The sequence below is a fragment of the Stenella coeruleoalba genome (assembly GCF_951394435.1).
Source record: "Stenella coeruleoalba genome assembly, chromosome: 2".
Lineage (NCBI taxonomy): Eukaryota > Metazoa > Chordata > Mammalia > Artiodactyla > Delphinidae > Stenella > Stenella coeruleoalba.
This window is the reverse complement of record NC_137147.1, coordinates 72,951,467-72,966,956: the sequence shown is the minus strand read 5'-3', so window position 1 is coordinate 72,966,956 and position 15,490 is coordinate 72,951,467. Positions and strand designations below refer to the sequence as shown.

At 54.8% G+C, this 15,490-nt stretch overlaps 1 protein-coding gene across 2 annotated transcripts; it reads right to left on the bottom strand.

Annotated features, from left to right (window-relative positions):
* Window positions 1-1,754: 1,754 nt before the first annotated feature.
* RABGGTA (Rab geranylgeranyltransferase subunit alpha) lies at window positions 1,755-7,632 on the bottom strand. 2 transcript variants are annotated; one of them, XM_079913123.1, is made up of 17 exons: window positions 7,580-7,632; window positions 7,217-7,271; window positions 6,941-7,051; window positions 6,438-6,562; window positions 6,058-6,245; window positions 5,595-5,798; window positions 5,199-5,282; window positions 5,028-5,110; window positions 4,837-4,938; window positions 4,629-4,734; window positions 4,484-4,535; window positions 4,225-4,313; window positions 4,005-4,093; window positions 3,796-3,912; window positions 3,044-3,157; window positions 2,707-2,794; window positions 1,755-2,040 (listed from the first exon to the last, which is right to left on the bottom strand). In XM_079913123.1, the coding sequence occupies exons 2-17, from the start codon at window positions 7,217-7,219 to the stop codon at window positions 1,892-1,894; spliced, it is 1,704 nt and encodes a 567-aa protein (XP_079769249.1). In that variant the 5' UTR covers window positions 7,220-7,271; window positions 7,580-7,632; the 3' UTR covers window positions 1,755-1,891. The 2 variants fall into 2 exon arrangements, with proteins under 2 accessions (XP_079769249.1, XP_079769250.1); XM_079913124.1 differs by lacking the exon at window positions 7,580-7,632 and adding an exon at window positions 7,416-7,508.
* Window positions 7,633-15,490: the final 7,858 nt, after the last annotated feature.

Below are 15,490 nucleotides of genomic sequence, written 5' to 3'. Positions count from 1 at the left end.
GGTACACACTGGTGACACCAGCAGCCAGGCCCTCTGACTGGCTCCACCAGCCAGCCCCCAACATCCATCTGTCTGTCCCTCCTTCTTCCTCTAGCTAGGCCCCAGGCCTCAGCATGACTGAGCTGCCCCCTGCTTCCTGTGTCCCTCCAGGTTGGGGATTAGGGGGGTCAGAGTAGAAGCAATCTCTTGTTTTCTGCCACCCCCCACCCCCCAAACCGAGGGGTTTGGAGGAGGCTGAGGTCTTTGCTATGAGGCTCGGGTGGGAATGAAGGCCCCCGCTCCCCAGGCTGCAGAGTACCCCCTTCTCTCACTGAGATGAATGTCTGGTGAGCTGGAGGCCAGGGCTCTCCAACCTGGAATTCTTCCTGGGAATCCTGACCAACCGGCTCCAGGCACCCGCCCCAGCTTCACCCTGACACTGGGAGAAACGCCAGGGAGGCCACCAAGAGAGCCCCAAGGCAAAGAGGAGGTCAGACATCTTCCGGAAGGCTGGGACCCTGTTCCTGGGGTCTCTTCCCTCCATCCCGCTGTTGTCCCAGCTCTGTCCATGGGACACTGAACAGAAGACAGTGAAAACAGGGTGGGCAAGGGGACACAAGGAAGCGGACTGGAGGAGAGGCTGAGTTTGGTGATGCATCAGGCAGGGAGGTGGCTTGGGGAGCAGGGACAGAGGCCCCAGGACCAGGCACAGAGCCCTTCACATCCCCGTGACCTTTTCCTGTCCAGGTCTAAGTCCCCACATCCTCCAGCACGCTCAGAGGATGCACTAGTGGAAATCAAAATTCCAGGCAGGTGTGAGGCAGGTCAGCCAAAGGGCTTCGTGGAGGGGCTGTCTGTGTATCACTACGGATATGGGAGGGGCAGGGCCCTGAGAGTCTGGTTGTGTGTGAGCACATGTGGGTCCAGGTAGATTCTCAGGGAACCAGGTAAATGCCTTGTCACATTCTCTCCCTCTTGTTTCAATCTTTCTCTTTCCCCACCCAGCCAGGTTTGACTCAGTGCCCTCACCCCTGAGTCGCTCCCCTTTCCTCCCTCCGGGGAGGCTCAAATGCCTCAGGGCTTTCAAAGTCAGGACAAGGTATGTGTATGTGTGTTGGAAGGGGGACCATGGGAAAAGACACCGTCTCGGTACCTCGGGAGCTGGGGCCAGGCTCTGCCCAATCCAGAAGCAAGAACATGAATCTGGAATCCCAGACCAAGTTGCAGAGAGAGCTCTGGCTCCAGCACTTGAGGTCGGCAACCTTGGGTGCATCTTAACAGCAGTTTCCTCATCAGTACTATGGGCCTAATCGTCTCAGCCCTGAGAGCTTGTGAGGATCAAATGGGATCAAGGATCTCCAAGGGCTCTTTATCCAGAGCATGCTACTCATGGGGACTGACAGTGTTGCTGTAAGACAGGGGAGCCAGGGCGCCCTGGCCCACTCCTCCTGGGAAGAGCTTTCTCAGCTGTGGTAAAGGAGAGCCAGGGCAGACAGGGCATCTAGAAGGGGCACAGGTCACGGGAGAAACTTCTACGAGCCCCTGTCAGTTAGAGAGACTTCCAGCTGCTTTGTGGTCCAGCCCCAACTAGAACATGGACTCAAATCTGATTCCAGCCTGGAACTTAGACCCAGCCCAGCCCCAAACTGGAATGTAGATTCAAATCCAGCCATTGCCCTGATTCTGCCCCAGATACTGAGGCTTTGGTTCTCCATGACAGGGAACAGCAGGACTGAGCATAAAATGAAAGTAGAGGGGGTGAACTGACATACCCTCGCTCTCTCCCTTTCTTTTCCAGGATAGGTAGCGGTAGTAATGATGGTGGCGGCGGCGGCTTAGCAGCCTTTGGGGGCCTCTTCATTGTTTATTCAGTTCCAATAAGTTAAAGGGCAGGGGGCGGGGGCAGAGTCTCTTAGGTGAGGCTGCTGCGAACTGAAGGCAGCAGCTCGGCCAGATGCTCCGAGATGCCCACTGCTTGGCACAGGGGGTTGCCCTGCAGGTTGAGGAGGACCAGCCTGGGGCAGGAGGCAAGAGGCTGGAGCACTGCAGGCTGCTGGAGGCCTTGGGCAGGAGTCAAGGAAAGCTCAGCAGTTCCTCCAGATCCACCTGCTCCTGTGCACCCATCACTGCTTTCCCTCAAGAACAGGGACTGCTGCCTAGCAGCCTGCTTGGTGGGCACCTTGTCCGCTTCCCCGGAGGGCGTAAGGCTCTAGACTGCAAACACCAGCCCCCGGGGGCCAGGCAGGAAGCACAGGAGGCTGACTGGATACAGTCCCAGAAGGAGTGGTGGAGACTATGGCCAAGGTGAAAGCTAGCCCCAGATGCAGAGGCACCCATGATCCACCAATGGCCAAGGGTTGCCAAGTGGAAATGCAGGCTAAACGTTGCTTTAATTGCCATTTTTAAAAGAAGAATCAAAATTCTAGATTTTTTAAAATATGAAACTTCCTGATTTTAAAAACAGGATGCGCTACCCAAGAATATCTGTAGGCTGCTGGTTTGTGAACTCTGGCTTGAGGAAGTCACTTACTTCCATCCTCCAAAACTCTACCAGTACAAGTCAATGATAGCCTCATACAGCGCCAGGCTACCCTCTCTCCTCAGCTTAGACAGCCGGAGCCCCCTCTGCATGTCCAGGGGCAACACCACCCTGCTTGCTGTCTGTCCCTTCCTGGTGTGGCACCTCGCACTACCTGCTGTCCGAAAGGCACCCAGAAGGAAGGATACGGTTGTTGCACAGAAAGAGCTCCTGCAGCCGGGGCAGGTTAGTGACACCATCCAGGGACTCGATAGTGTTGTCATTGGCCTGCAGCACCTGGGGAGCAGGGAGGGCAGGGAAGACAAGGCAGGGAAGGCAGCTGTCAGCCTGGGATTGGTACAAGCAACTGGGGAACCCAGGGTGATCAGCTTACAGTGCATGGAAGGGCTCCTGGGGTCAGGCTGGGTGACAGAGGAGAAGGCAGGGGTCATCTGTGGGCATCTCTTTGTAGGGTGGGCAGACTTCTGAGGTGGAGGAAGGGGAGAAGGATCACCCAGGACAGCGACACAGGAGCGAGTGCTTTACCTCGAGGCAGCGCAGGGCAGCCAGGGCAGGGGGCAGGGCTCGGAGGCGATTGTGCGACAGGTCAAGGTGAGTGATCAAGAGCAGCTGCTCCAGATGGCAGAGCACCGTCAGATCCTGAGGAGGGGGGATGAGATACCCAGCGAGACCTGGAGGAAAGTCCTCAGCCATCGTTTATCAGGCACTTGCCCTGTGTGCCCCACACAGGCCCTCGGGGACCCCAGCTGAGGAGAAGAGGGAGTAGGTGGGACGCTTGCCTCAGCACCCCTGGCAGTACATGCCCCACGTCAAGGACATGGGAGAGGCCTGAGCCCTCGGGCTGGGTGGCCAGTGGAGTGGTGGGAGTGGGGCAGGTAAGGGGGACGGAGGAGGGCGCTGGGATAAACACAGGCACTGGTGGGAGCGGGCCTGGTGAGTCTGGGATTGGCTGGTGGGGGCGAAGGTGGGCAGCAGTGACGTGTTGGGGAGATTGATTGGGAAGGACTACAGAGGAAAAAGAGAGTCTGGAGGGTTTGTCAGAAAGTTCTGGAAACTATTGAGGTTTTAGGTGTTGGGGCCTGCTCCAGGGAGAGAAGCATGGGAAGGAGTTGAGGAAGAAATGTCCAGAAAGGCACATGCGACTGAAGGAAAGCCGGGGGCATGGCGAGTGTCTCGGCTGAGGCCCAGGGAGCAGACATAAAAGCCGGCCAGGTCCTGAGGAAGAGGGAGGCCAGCTAGCAGGGCGAAGGCCGGGAAGGCGCGTGCGCAGTCCCTACCTTGTGACCAAGGTGCAGCACGCGCACCTCCGCGTACTCCATCTTGAGCACGCTGTTCTCCAGCAGGAACTTGCTTCGCAGGTCGTCCAGGTACGCTGCCCGCATAGGGTCCACGGCCTGGCGGGGAGAAGGGACGGAGAATGCACGTCAGCTGCCCTCCTCCTGCCCGCTGGGCCTCCCCCTCGCCGGTTCCCATGGACCCGACTTGCCTTGAGGGTCTGGAAGTACTGCAGCGTCTCCTTCTCATACTGCAGGGGGTCCAGCGCCCGCATCAGCAAGATGATGGTGAGCAGGCACCCTGGGGAGAGGGCAGGGAAGAGGATGGTCTCTCCTGGATCCTCCTCTGCTCCCATCCTCTGGAGAGCCTTCCCACTCTCCCCAAGGGGCGCCCCCCCTAGAAAGGGGCCTCCTCAGGGGAGCGGGCCTCACATTTATTCTCAGGCTCCAGCTCCTGCAGCTCCTTACAGGATTCAAGCTCGGACTGTAGCACCGTGGACTTCTCCACCGACAGCTCACACCTGAGGGTGGGCAGGGGGGGGAGGGGATGATGCTCCAGCCCTGGGGTACTAGTCAGCCCCAGTGTCCAGTCTGAGATCAACTGCTTAAGCCCCTGGCCTCCTGCCCAGCTGCCTGATGCCCAGAGTCCAGAGCCCCCATCCTTGTCTGTGCGCTTCCCCGTCGCCATCACCTGAAGAGCTGTTCGTCCGTGGCGGAGTCCCGGCACCAGCCCTCCTGGCGGCCTGTAAGAAAGAGCCGGTGGTAGGAGGGGACACCCATGACAGGAAGAGAGGGATGAGGGCTGCCGCCAAGGGGGTAGGTGCGGGCTGTGTCACCTTTTAAGAGCACACACTCCTTCTGGGCACCGCCTGCTGTCCAAATGACACGAAATGTATGTTGGGGCAACTGGTCGTTGAGAGAGGTGGCGGGCAGGTCACAGAGCTGGGAGCACGGGGTTAAGAAAAAGCCCGGCAGCACCACCTTCCTGACAGTCCCAGCCCAGCCCTACCCCAGCCTCCAGTCTGCCCACCAATCCTGGGATACCCAGACGTGGCTAGGCCGGTTCCTGCCATCTGGGGTCCTCCACGCCACGGCCAGGGGTGACTCGTCCACCATGAGCAGCAAGGTCTCCGTCCTGGAGCCCACCTGGCACGGGGGACAAAGAGAGACCCGTCACTCCAAGAGCACCAGGCCCACGATCCACGATGCTCTCCGGCAAAAGCTGCAGGACTCACTAGGAGGGGCCGAGAGAAGGAGACAGTCAGACAGGCCTCATCCCGGCTCACGTGCAGGCAGTGCAGGGCATCCTGGGGATCCGCTGGGGGAAGACACAGCCTCAGGTCTCCTTAAATATTCTTCCATTCCTTCTAAGCCCTAATCACCCAGCTTCCTCCTCCACTGCTCACCTCGTCCCAGGAGCCAACGATGGTAGAACCAGGCACTCTGATCATTGGGGTCAGTGAAGAAGGCGTTCTGCACCAGCTCCAGCTCTGCGGGAGCCACGGAGGCATGGGGTTGTGGTTAGGACCCTGCTTGGCTCCTGGCCACCCCAACATCCCACCCTCACCGTGGAGTTCCTCCAGCGTGCAGTTTCACCTATAGGCTGGCCTTGCCCAGGCGCTGCACATTTCAGTTTTATCTTCCCCATTGGACACTTGGGCTCCCTGCAGCCAGGGGCTGGATCTTATGCACCCCCAGCGCCAGGCAAGTTCCCGAGTGGCAGGTTCAGGAACAGGTCTAGGCATCAGGGTTGGAAGGGTGGCACTGCAGAGTCCTCCCCAGCACCCCCTGACTCTGCTTACCTTTGAGCAGCACATCCTCAGGGAGGCGCCCCTGGGGTCCAGAGTCTGGCTGGGGATGCAGCTGGGGCAAGAGGCAGGAGCGGTAATGCCAGGAGGAATAGTTGGAGAAGTTTCGGGTGATGAGGCTGTCAGTGAAGGCTAGCTCCTCTGCAGGGGGCACAGCTGCCTGCGCAGCCACAAACCGCCGGTAGTCCCAGCAGTGAACTGGGGGGAAGGGCAGACAGCACATCTCAGACGCAGGGCAAGAGAATCTCCCCGGCTGGTACCCCTGGAGTTCCCTCGGAGATCCTGAGAAACACCTCTCTGCACTCCATGGAGGATACATTTGGCTCCATCATCCCTTTTGCCATCAGCTCAGTGGGCCCAACCTGGCCATCCCTCCCCACTCTGGGCCTTACTGAGGCCCTTGTACCGGAATGTGGGGCAGGTGAGGGCTGTAGGGACAGAATCTGCGGGCACGTACAGTTCCGCTCATCAACCTCGAGGAAGCGGGCACACAACTCCAGCTCCCGGGCCCAGTTGGCCTCTGGCAGGCGGCCCAGCAGCCAGCAGCGGTGGTGCCAGGTACCGTAAGACTTGGGGTTCACCCTCAGACAGCTCTCCAGGAAGCCCAGTTCTGCCTTCACCAGAGCGGCCAACTCCTCGGGGGACCTGCACCCAGAGGGGAATGGGGGTCAGGGCCCTCCAACACCCAATCTCAGCTCACTCCTGTCTTTCTGCACCCAGCCCTCCACTGCCCTCTGCCTATGCCCCTGGCTGCCCCACTCTTCCTCCAGCCCTGGACCCAGGCAGGGCAGGGGCAGAGCCAGGGCCATCTTCCCGGGGCTCTGAACCCCAACGCACTTCTGGACCTCCAGCCGCTGGAGCACCTCTCGGCGACAATTCCAGAGGGTGGCAAAATCAGGGTTGGCTCCCAGAATCTGGCTTGTCAGTTCCAGCACTGATTCATCCAGCTCTCCAGCCTGGCGCTGAGAAGGTAGATAGCAGGGTCAGAGAGATAATATCTTTCTCCTGCTACAGGGCTAATAACATAAATACAACTACCGACTGTTCTGTGAATGCCATACTATGCTATAGGTACCATACGAAGCACTTTATGGGTTTACATGTATTCTCTCATTTAATTTTCACAACAGCCTTATGCAGTAAGTGCAATTGGTAGGCCCATTTTACAGATGGGCAAACTGAGGTCCACAGAGATTCAGTAACTTGCCCAAGGACACACAGCTAGTACCTGATAGAACGCAGATATGGATCCAAGCAGCCTGACTCTAAGGCGCAGTTCTTGGCCTCAGTGCTATTCTAAGGGAGCCACTGTGGGAGGGGACGACCTCTGAGGGCCCCACCTTCTGGAAGACAGTCTGGGTGGCTGACTGGTATAGCTTCAGCTTCTGTTCCCGCTCTAGCCTTTTGGCTTCCGCTTGCTCTTCCGATGTCTTCACCTTCAGGCGCCCGTGCTATAGGGATGGGCGGGTTGCAAGAGTGCAGGCTGCCTTGCAGGGGCATACCCACCGGAACCCCCACTCTGTTATATCGGGCAACGGAGGCAAGGCCACGCGGGGCAGGGGCAAGGGCAAGGGCATGGGCATGCGGAGGTGAGGGGCTGCGCTCAGGGTTCTCACCATGGTGCTGGCTCAGATTCAGGGCAGGGTAGGGGTCAAGTGGTGCCCGTGAAACCTGGGGAGAGACGTGTCAATCATGGGAGCCCCGCCCCTGGTAGCCCTGTCCCTAGACGTCTCCAGGAAGCCGCGGCCGAGCCGGGGCGGAGACCCCTGGGGTGTTAAGGGGTTCCGGGACAGGCACTGTCCTAAAGGCACCCACCCGGAATGGGACTTGCACACGTGCAGCCCTGTCCACAGCCCGATTCGCCGGAGCCTGCCGAGCTGGAGCACTTAGGTGATGGGGACTACTCCGCGCCCAGAGGCTGTCGCTACCCGCCCGCCCCACGGATCCCAAGCACTGCTGGCCCCCGCCGGCGGACCCACCTGTGCTGGGAGGAGGCGTGCGGGACGCGGAGCTACGGCGCCCACCACCGAGCCCGAGCGCTAGCGCTAGCTAGAGCGGCGTCACGCCCCGGCTCTCCGAGACTCAGCGCCCTCTGCAGGCCTGGGGAGGGGCTCGCGGCAGAGCAGGCGGTCTCCGGAGGCGCCTGCGCAGGATCTCTGGGAGACCTGTCCGGGAACGCCAAGTCCCTGTTAGCCCTCTGGTGTGTAAGAGTGTGTACGCGTGACTGTGGCGCGCGCGGGGAAGCAGCGCAGGTTGCAATTCCAGCCACCTACTCAAACTGCGTTTCATTTGAAAAGGTTTCCCCCACAGCCGGAAGCCCACCCTCTCAGCGCTCCACTAACCTCTCTCTGGTCGCACTCGCCACCTCTTAGTTGCTAAATCTAACTGATGGAGTTTCCTCTCCTTACCTCCAGTGACCTCTGCAGCATTTGATGCTACTGACTTCCCTCGACGTGACACCCTGTCCTGGCTTTTCCTGCACTTTTGACCCTCTCTTCTCATCTGTTTACCTTCTCTTCCCCTAAATGTTGGTGATATCCAGGGCCCTTTCCACACTCTTTTCCACTTCACACACTGCTCCCTTGGGAGAATGTTCACAAATCCAAGCCTTCAACTGCTTGGAATCGGAGCTCTCCAGAGCTCTGTCCTGGGCCCACAGATCTTCTGGCCCACACTTTGGGTGACTTCATCCACACTCATGGTTTTAATTGCTATCTGTAAGCTGATGACACTGAAATTTATATCTCCAGCCCAGATGTCTTGCAAGCTTTTATAATGGAAAAAAAATGTACACACACACAGAGACACAAACATTTTTTTAAAAAATATTTATTTAGTTAGGCTGCAGAGGGTCTTAGTTGTGGCACACTCGATCTTTGTTGCGGAATGCGGGATTTTTTGTTGGGGCTGTTAGTTGCTGCATGTGGGATCTAGCTCCCCCACCAGGGACTGAACCCCTGGCCCCCTGCACTGGGAGCACAGAGTCTTACCCAGTGGACCACCAGGGAAGTCGCAGACACACACATATTCATAAGCCTATTAGGTATCACCTGGGTGTCCCAGAGACAACTCGAACTCCAAAAGTCAAAAGGTATCATTGTCTCCCCTCCTTCCAGCGTAGACTTTGGCCTTTATGTTTCCTATTTTAGTGGATGGCCTCCCCACTTTTCCTTGATATCGCTTAAATACCCTCTCCATTCCCACTGCACTAAGAATTTAAGTTCATTTATTCCTGGGATTGTTGGAAGTCTTTTCAATGTTCCCTCATCTCCACCCTGTCCCCTCTTTTATCAGTTCACCTCTGTGCTGCTGAATCAATCTTTCTGAAATGCAGATTTGATCATGTTGTTTCTCTGCCCAAAACCCTTCCATGGCTCCTGACATCTTTTCAGGAAAGACTTTGAATCTCTCAGGTCAGCGCATCAGGCCTTTTGGCATTTGGACCCTGCTTACCCCTATGGCCTCATGTCCTGCCTGTCCCTGTTAAAAACTCTTCATTACAGCTGATAGGATGACTTGCAGTTTCCCAAGCACATTAACCTGTTCCCGCTTCCTTACTCTCCTTCCTCCACACCTCTTCCTTTGCCAGAACAGCTCCTGTTCATCTTTAAAATTTAACTTGTGTCACCTCCAGGAAGCTCTCTAAAATGCCCCAGTCTGTTAGTGATAGCATTTACCCCACTGTGCCTATGGTGAGTCTTGGTTTGTATGCTAACATCGCCTAGGAGATTCAGAGTTCCTGGAGGACAGGAACAATATTTTTTTTTGGTCTTGCTTCTCCAGTACTTGGCCCTGGTTCTCAGTAGTTATTGGGTAGTTATCTGAATGAATACAACACCGCATAATGAGGGCTGGCTTGGCTGGGCCTAACGGTGAGGGCTGTTGGCATTCAGGGATGGGAGAGATTGTGAGGACTGGACCAGCCTAGGAAGGTTTCCTGATGGAGACTTCATGGGTTCAAAGTGGTCACTGAGTGTCTATGTGTGAGTGTGATGTATTTGTGAGAAGTGTGTGTCCATGTGGCATGTGTATGTTTATAACACACATCTGGGTAAGAAAATATGGCTTTAAATTTTTTACATTTCTTCCACACCTTTTTCAGGCCCTGGAAATGTGTGTAAAGTGCCCACTCTATATTCTGTCTTTTCTGAGGCCCTGTAACAAGTTACAGGGGAAAAGAGACACTTGTCCTGGCCTCCTGTACTTCCTCACTGTCCTAGTGAGGAAAGAGTTACACCATTTAACGGCTGTCTTTGTGCCAGTCACTGTGTCGAGAGCTTTGCACACACACAGGATCACACGTGGGAAGCAGTGTGCAGAGTGGTTAAGAACGTGGACTCTGGGACTTCCCTGGTGGCGCAGTGGTTAAGAATCTGCCTGCCAATGCAGGAGACACGGGTTCGAGCCCTGGTCCGGGAAGATCCGGACATGCCGTGGAGCAACTAAGCCCGTGCACCACAACTACTGAGCCTGCATGCTGCAACTACTGAAGCCCACGTGCCTAGAGCCTGTGCTCCGCAACAAGAGAAGCCACCACAATAAGAAGCCCGTGCACCGCAACTAAGAGTAGCCCCCGCTTGCTGCAACTAGAGAAAGCCCACGTGCAGCAACGAAGACCCAACAGGTCCAAAAATAAACAAATTAAATTAAAAAAAAACAAACAAACATGGACTCTGGGGTCTGACTGCCTGGGTGCAAATCCTGGCTTTGCCACTTATTAGATACATGACCTGGGCAAGGCACTTAACCTCTGTGTTGACTTTCTTCTGTGTCTCAACTCCTTCAACGGTAGCATAGGAAAAATAATGTTACCTACCTGCTAGGGTTGAAGTAAAGATTAAATGTAAAAGTCTATGTAAAGTGCTTAGGACAGTGCCTGCCCTGAGTAAGGGCTCAGTAAATAGTTATAGCTAATTTTCATGACAAATATGCCAGGGAATAGAGGCTCAGAAAGAAAGGCTGAGTAACTTGCTAAGTGCTACCCATGTAGTAAGTAGTCAAGTGGACATGGGTCTGATCTAGCCCAGCCCTCTCTCTACCTCATCAACTGCTTTTTTTGTTTGTTTAGTTGGGTTGTTTTGGTCACCACCTGTTCTTGCTTCCTGCTCTACAGCAACTCACATGTGCAACCAGATACCTGGGAACACAAGTGCCCACAGATGCAGATCTGCCAGATACAGTCTTACATCATAGTCACTAAGGGCGGAGGAAAGGGGGTGGAGGAAGGCTGAAGTAGGCATGAAATATTTTTTAGTGACTAGTAATCCTGAAACTGGGAAATCTGAGTCAAGCCGACTTAAGGGATGAAGCGAGTCTCAAAATCTGCCTCCATGAAGGTGGGGCCTGGTTTTGGAAAGAGGACAGGAAGGGCATTTCAGGCATGTGTTGTGACAGACTTAGCTGGCAGGCAGGCAGGCAGGCAGAAGCTGAACCAGGTGCCTTTGGAGATAAGAGCAATGGAAACAAGACAAACCTCTTGCTTTAAGGCAAAAGGAGGTGTCAGGAGTTATATCCTGTGTGGGATAAGTGGGAACCATGCTGGTGTCTGAGGGCCACAATCTGAATGACATTTGAGGAGGGGATTTTACTGCCTTCTACGTAGAGAAAAGAACAAGTAATAACCGAGTACTGACTGAGCCTCAGACATCCTATTTGATGTTCTCACTACCTATGTGAAGTAGGTATTATGATTTTACAGTGAGGACCAATGCATACAGTGGGTTCACAGAGGTTAAGTTGCTTGCCCAAGGTCACACAGCTGGGAGGAAACCAAGTCCCCCTAAAACCGAGTTCCCTTACCAAGTTTATGATGAATCTATCGAAAATTTTATTCCTTTTTTGGTCCCCTCTGACCTTGATCCTGTGCTAATTGAACACTAACCAACCAGAGTCAGATGACTAAAGTTGCTGCTGTCGATAACAGAAGATGTCAGCATGGGCACAGGTAGTAATTCTACCCAGCAGAAAATGGGGACCCCAGGAGGCAGAGATGAGGGACCCACAAACAAGCTCTGGTAGAGGCATGGTGAGGGCAGGACTGGGGATGTGGGGCAAAGAATCCTCACTGGCCGAGTGAAGGAAAAAATAGACTATGAAGAGAGGTTCTGTGACCTTGAAGCCAATATTAATAATGACTAAATTCTGTACAGCCATGATAAGAAGAAACTGAAATTCTGCCCAAGGTCACACAGCTTGTAAGTGATAAGAGCCTGGTCTCACTCTGGGGGGCAGGGTGCCCTTCAGAGGACAACTAAATCACCCTTTATACACACACAATAAAGTTTGCTACTTCTCTAAATTGAACAAACCAACCAACTGACCCTGGCTGTCTGATTCCAGAAGACACGCTTACTCACTTTCCCTCCGCCTGGCTTGCCCACCGTGCTCTGCTGCAACCGGCAAAGGCCCAGAGTGTGTGGGAGAGTGAGGGGGTGTGGAAGTGTCACAAGACTTCTGGAAAGCTGGGGTGGGTGTGCTGGAGGGCCAGGTGGGGGAGGGAGTTCCACTCAGAGGAACTCAGACCTGATGGTCTGGATCTTCCCGGGGCCATAGTTCCGCAGGGTATCAAGTGAGCAGTGGTTAGATGTTTGCATGGGAGCGCACCGGGCACTTGAGAGGAAATCAAATGCTGGGAAGGCTGAGGGTCAGCTTAAGTTGCAGTAAAGGAGTTGCAAGGGCAAGAGCAGAGCCTGGCACCTGCTGCTCAGCAGAAAGGGCAGGGTTGAAGTTTCCCCATGCGTGAGCAGAAGTGCCCATTTCTTACTTCTTGCCACATGGACCCTCCTCTCCCCCAGCTTCCTGACCTTCTCTCTAACCTTGACCACCACAGAACAGGACATTAGAGCTGGAGAGGGCTCGACAGATCATCTGGCTCCCGTTCACCTCCCAGCGGCAGGTGGTGACATGAAACCACATACACGTTGGCGGCAGAGCCAGAGTTGGAAACCAGGTTTCCCAGTGATTATCATAGAGCTTTTGCACCCATCAGCTCCATGTCAGGATATGTTGAGGGACAAAATGGTTAACTGTGGGTAGGCTGATAGGATAGTAGATATAACTGGTAGGATATTCATCTCCAAATAATAGTGGTTAATGTGTGTTTGTCAACTTGGAGAGAAGTCCCTAGTGGTGGCACTTTTCAGTGATATGTTGGATGAGCACACAGTGCCATTCTCATAATTGAAGGTAGCTAACATGTAGTTGGGAGGAATGCTGGATGATGGAATCTGGATCTAAACATAATTTGAGGGCCCATATTTGACCAGATAGCACTGAATAGTGACAGAGGTACAATCTGGTTCTTTGGTCCTCAAATCATCCTCTCACAAGAGCATGATGTGTGGGCAATGGAATAACACCAGTGTGTGCAGACAGGGAGGTTCTGGTTGGCATAGGGCTGGTAAGAGTTGACTCCTTGCCAGAAGCACTGACCTGACTTTGAGCTGCACGAAGAGAGCTTTAGGACCCAGAATGATGGGGTGCAGAGGCCCCAAATCTGTGATGGTCAGACCCTGTTGGGAGTGTCTGGTCCATTTTAAGAGGGACAGGGACAAACAGCAAGGTCCAGAGGGGGCAATCAAGATGGTGAGGAGAGTCCATGACCAGAGAGAGGACATGGGAATGTCGAACTGGGGGAGAGGACTCAAGGGGCAGATGATTGTGGTCTTCAAACTCTTGAAGGGCTGTTAGTTGGAACAGAAGCCACATTGATTCTGTTAATCTTGAGCACAAAGAACAAAGACCAGTGAATGTATATAGCCTTGTTATGGGGGAAGACTTTCTTATAATTAAAGCTGTCCAAAGGTGGAATGGGCCTAAATGAGTGGTGGGGAGCTCACCATCATGGGAGGTAATCAAGCATGTGTTGGTCAACAACCTTGTGAGAATGGGGTAGAGAACATTCAAGGACTAGTATGTTCCCCAAAGTTATGAAGGAATCTGATGCCTGGGATGGCCCAGGGAACCAGAATGACTCAAAGCCCAAGAAGACCCTCTATATTCACCACCTCCCCAGGGTCCTGGGGTCCTTCATACTTGGTCCTCGTGCTTGGATTTTTTTTCTCTCCTTCCTGCTCCCCAGTGCCTTCTGCCGGATTGGGGAAATTCCACGATAGCCAACAGTGCCACCAGGTACCCATAACTGGAGAAGAGGAAGGAACGGACTGGCCAGTCAGAGGGAAGGGCAGGGCCCCAAGTCTCGGCCCAAAAGACAGAAGGGCCCCAGAGGGAAAGTCCCCATGCTAGAGCATCCTGTCTCCCCCAGGGTGTGGCAGGTGCTGACTCAGGTTGGCATCTCTAGGGGAAGAGATGTAGGGAAAGCAACCAGGAAACAGGGCTGAAAAGCTGGAAAATCTTCTTGAACCAGAACTAGAGTCTCTGCACTGCACGGTGGTTGGTGAAGTTGACAGCATTGCCCAGAGCACTGGTGGGACTGGGAACGTGTCTGGCAGGGCCTGGGTGGCAGCCTGTCTGCTGCACAACTCCATGGTATGCCTTGGGCTTGGGGCGTATACACTGTGAGCGGTGCCAGGAGGTAGGCAGTCCTGAGGTTCTAGGCCTGCATGAGAAACAGAAGCCTTGGAACGAAGTGAGACTGCGGGGGCCTAGGGAAGGAAGGGATGCTCTGGCTGGGAGATGAGAGCAGGGGACAGAGGACAGTCCCAGGAAGGAGGAGCTGCTTGCTTTGGGGAGGACCCTGCCCTTACCTCTTCCCTGTTCCATTCATTCATTCAACGGTGACTGAGTGCCCCTGTGCTGGACACCATGCTGGGCACAGAGGCCAAACACGGACACATGGAGCTTATGGTCCTGAGAGGGGCTGTCGCACAGAACCCTCTGAGTGTTGGGAACAGTGTAGAGAGGCAGTCAAGTAATCCTATAAGCAAATGTCAAATTACAGCTCTGCCCTTAGGGAGGTGTGTGTGGTGCTGGGTGAGCTCCTATGGGGGTGGGTGAGGTTTCCCAGGGAAGGGAGCTTGGAGCTGGGGCTGCAGGTATGGGGGAGGAGCCCTGGCTTGGGGCTTGGACACACATCTCCTCTGTGCTTCCCCAGAAGCAGGGCCTGTGTTGCCCTCTTTCAGCTCATCCTGTGGGCGTACAGCCCCTCTGCTTCTGCTCCTGCCATGACCTACCGAGAAGGCTGGTTTGGTCGCATGTCTCCTCACCTGCCTGCCCCATGGTCGTTGCTCAACAAACATTTACATAATTCAGCCAGTCAGCCCTTGAGCAGTAATCACTGAGCACCAATACAGCTCACCCCACGGCACTGACCAAGACTGCCAAGGGCCCTGCTCTCGTAGAGCTTACACTCAAGCTGGGGAGACTGACACTGTAGAAGCAAATACACACAAAAGACGATTTCATCAAGTCGTAAGTGCCCCGAGGAAAATTAAACAGGGTATTGAGATAGAGCTGGTGGTGTTCGTAGGGGTCCTGGGAAAGAATGAATGAGTGAATGAATGAATGGTAAGCCATGGTGGTCAGAGCAAGACATGCTGCACCCCACTGGATGGGGCTTAGGAGGGCGAGCTGGGACTCTTAGATCCCAGAGCAGGGAGCTTGGGGCGAGGTGGGGAGGAGGTAGACAGGGAGTGGTGTGGAGCCTCAGAACTCAGTGTAAAGAAGGAGAACGCCTGGAACTGATGACAGAAACAACACTATGTCTCCATGTCCCCTTGGCACCCAGCATGACTCAGGCTTGAGTTCTGAAGGGTGGGGGCAGGGAGGACCTGGAGTTGAGGTTTGGGAAGCTTGCAGGGTTGGCCAGCTTCCCCAGGCCTGCTCCCACAGAGGTCCCTAGTGCTCCCATAGCTGGCAGCCGTGCTACGCAGTCCTCTTCCCAAACCCAGGCCCCTGAGCAGGGGGCAGGGAGCTAAGGTTGAGGCACGAGA

Coding starts and splice junctions, on each gene's coding strand:
- RABGGTA (XM_079913123.1), bottom strand. Junction 5,111..5,198: donor TCGTTGGCTCCTGGGACGAG/GTGAGCAGTGGA, acceptor GTCTTCCCCCAG/CGGATCCCCAGGATGCCCTG. Junction 3,158..3,795: donor TGCTGCACCTTGGTCACAAG/GTAGGGACTGCG, acceptor CCCCCTCCTCAG/GATCTGACGGTGCTCTGCCA.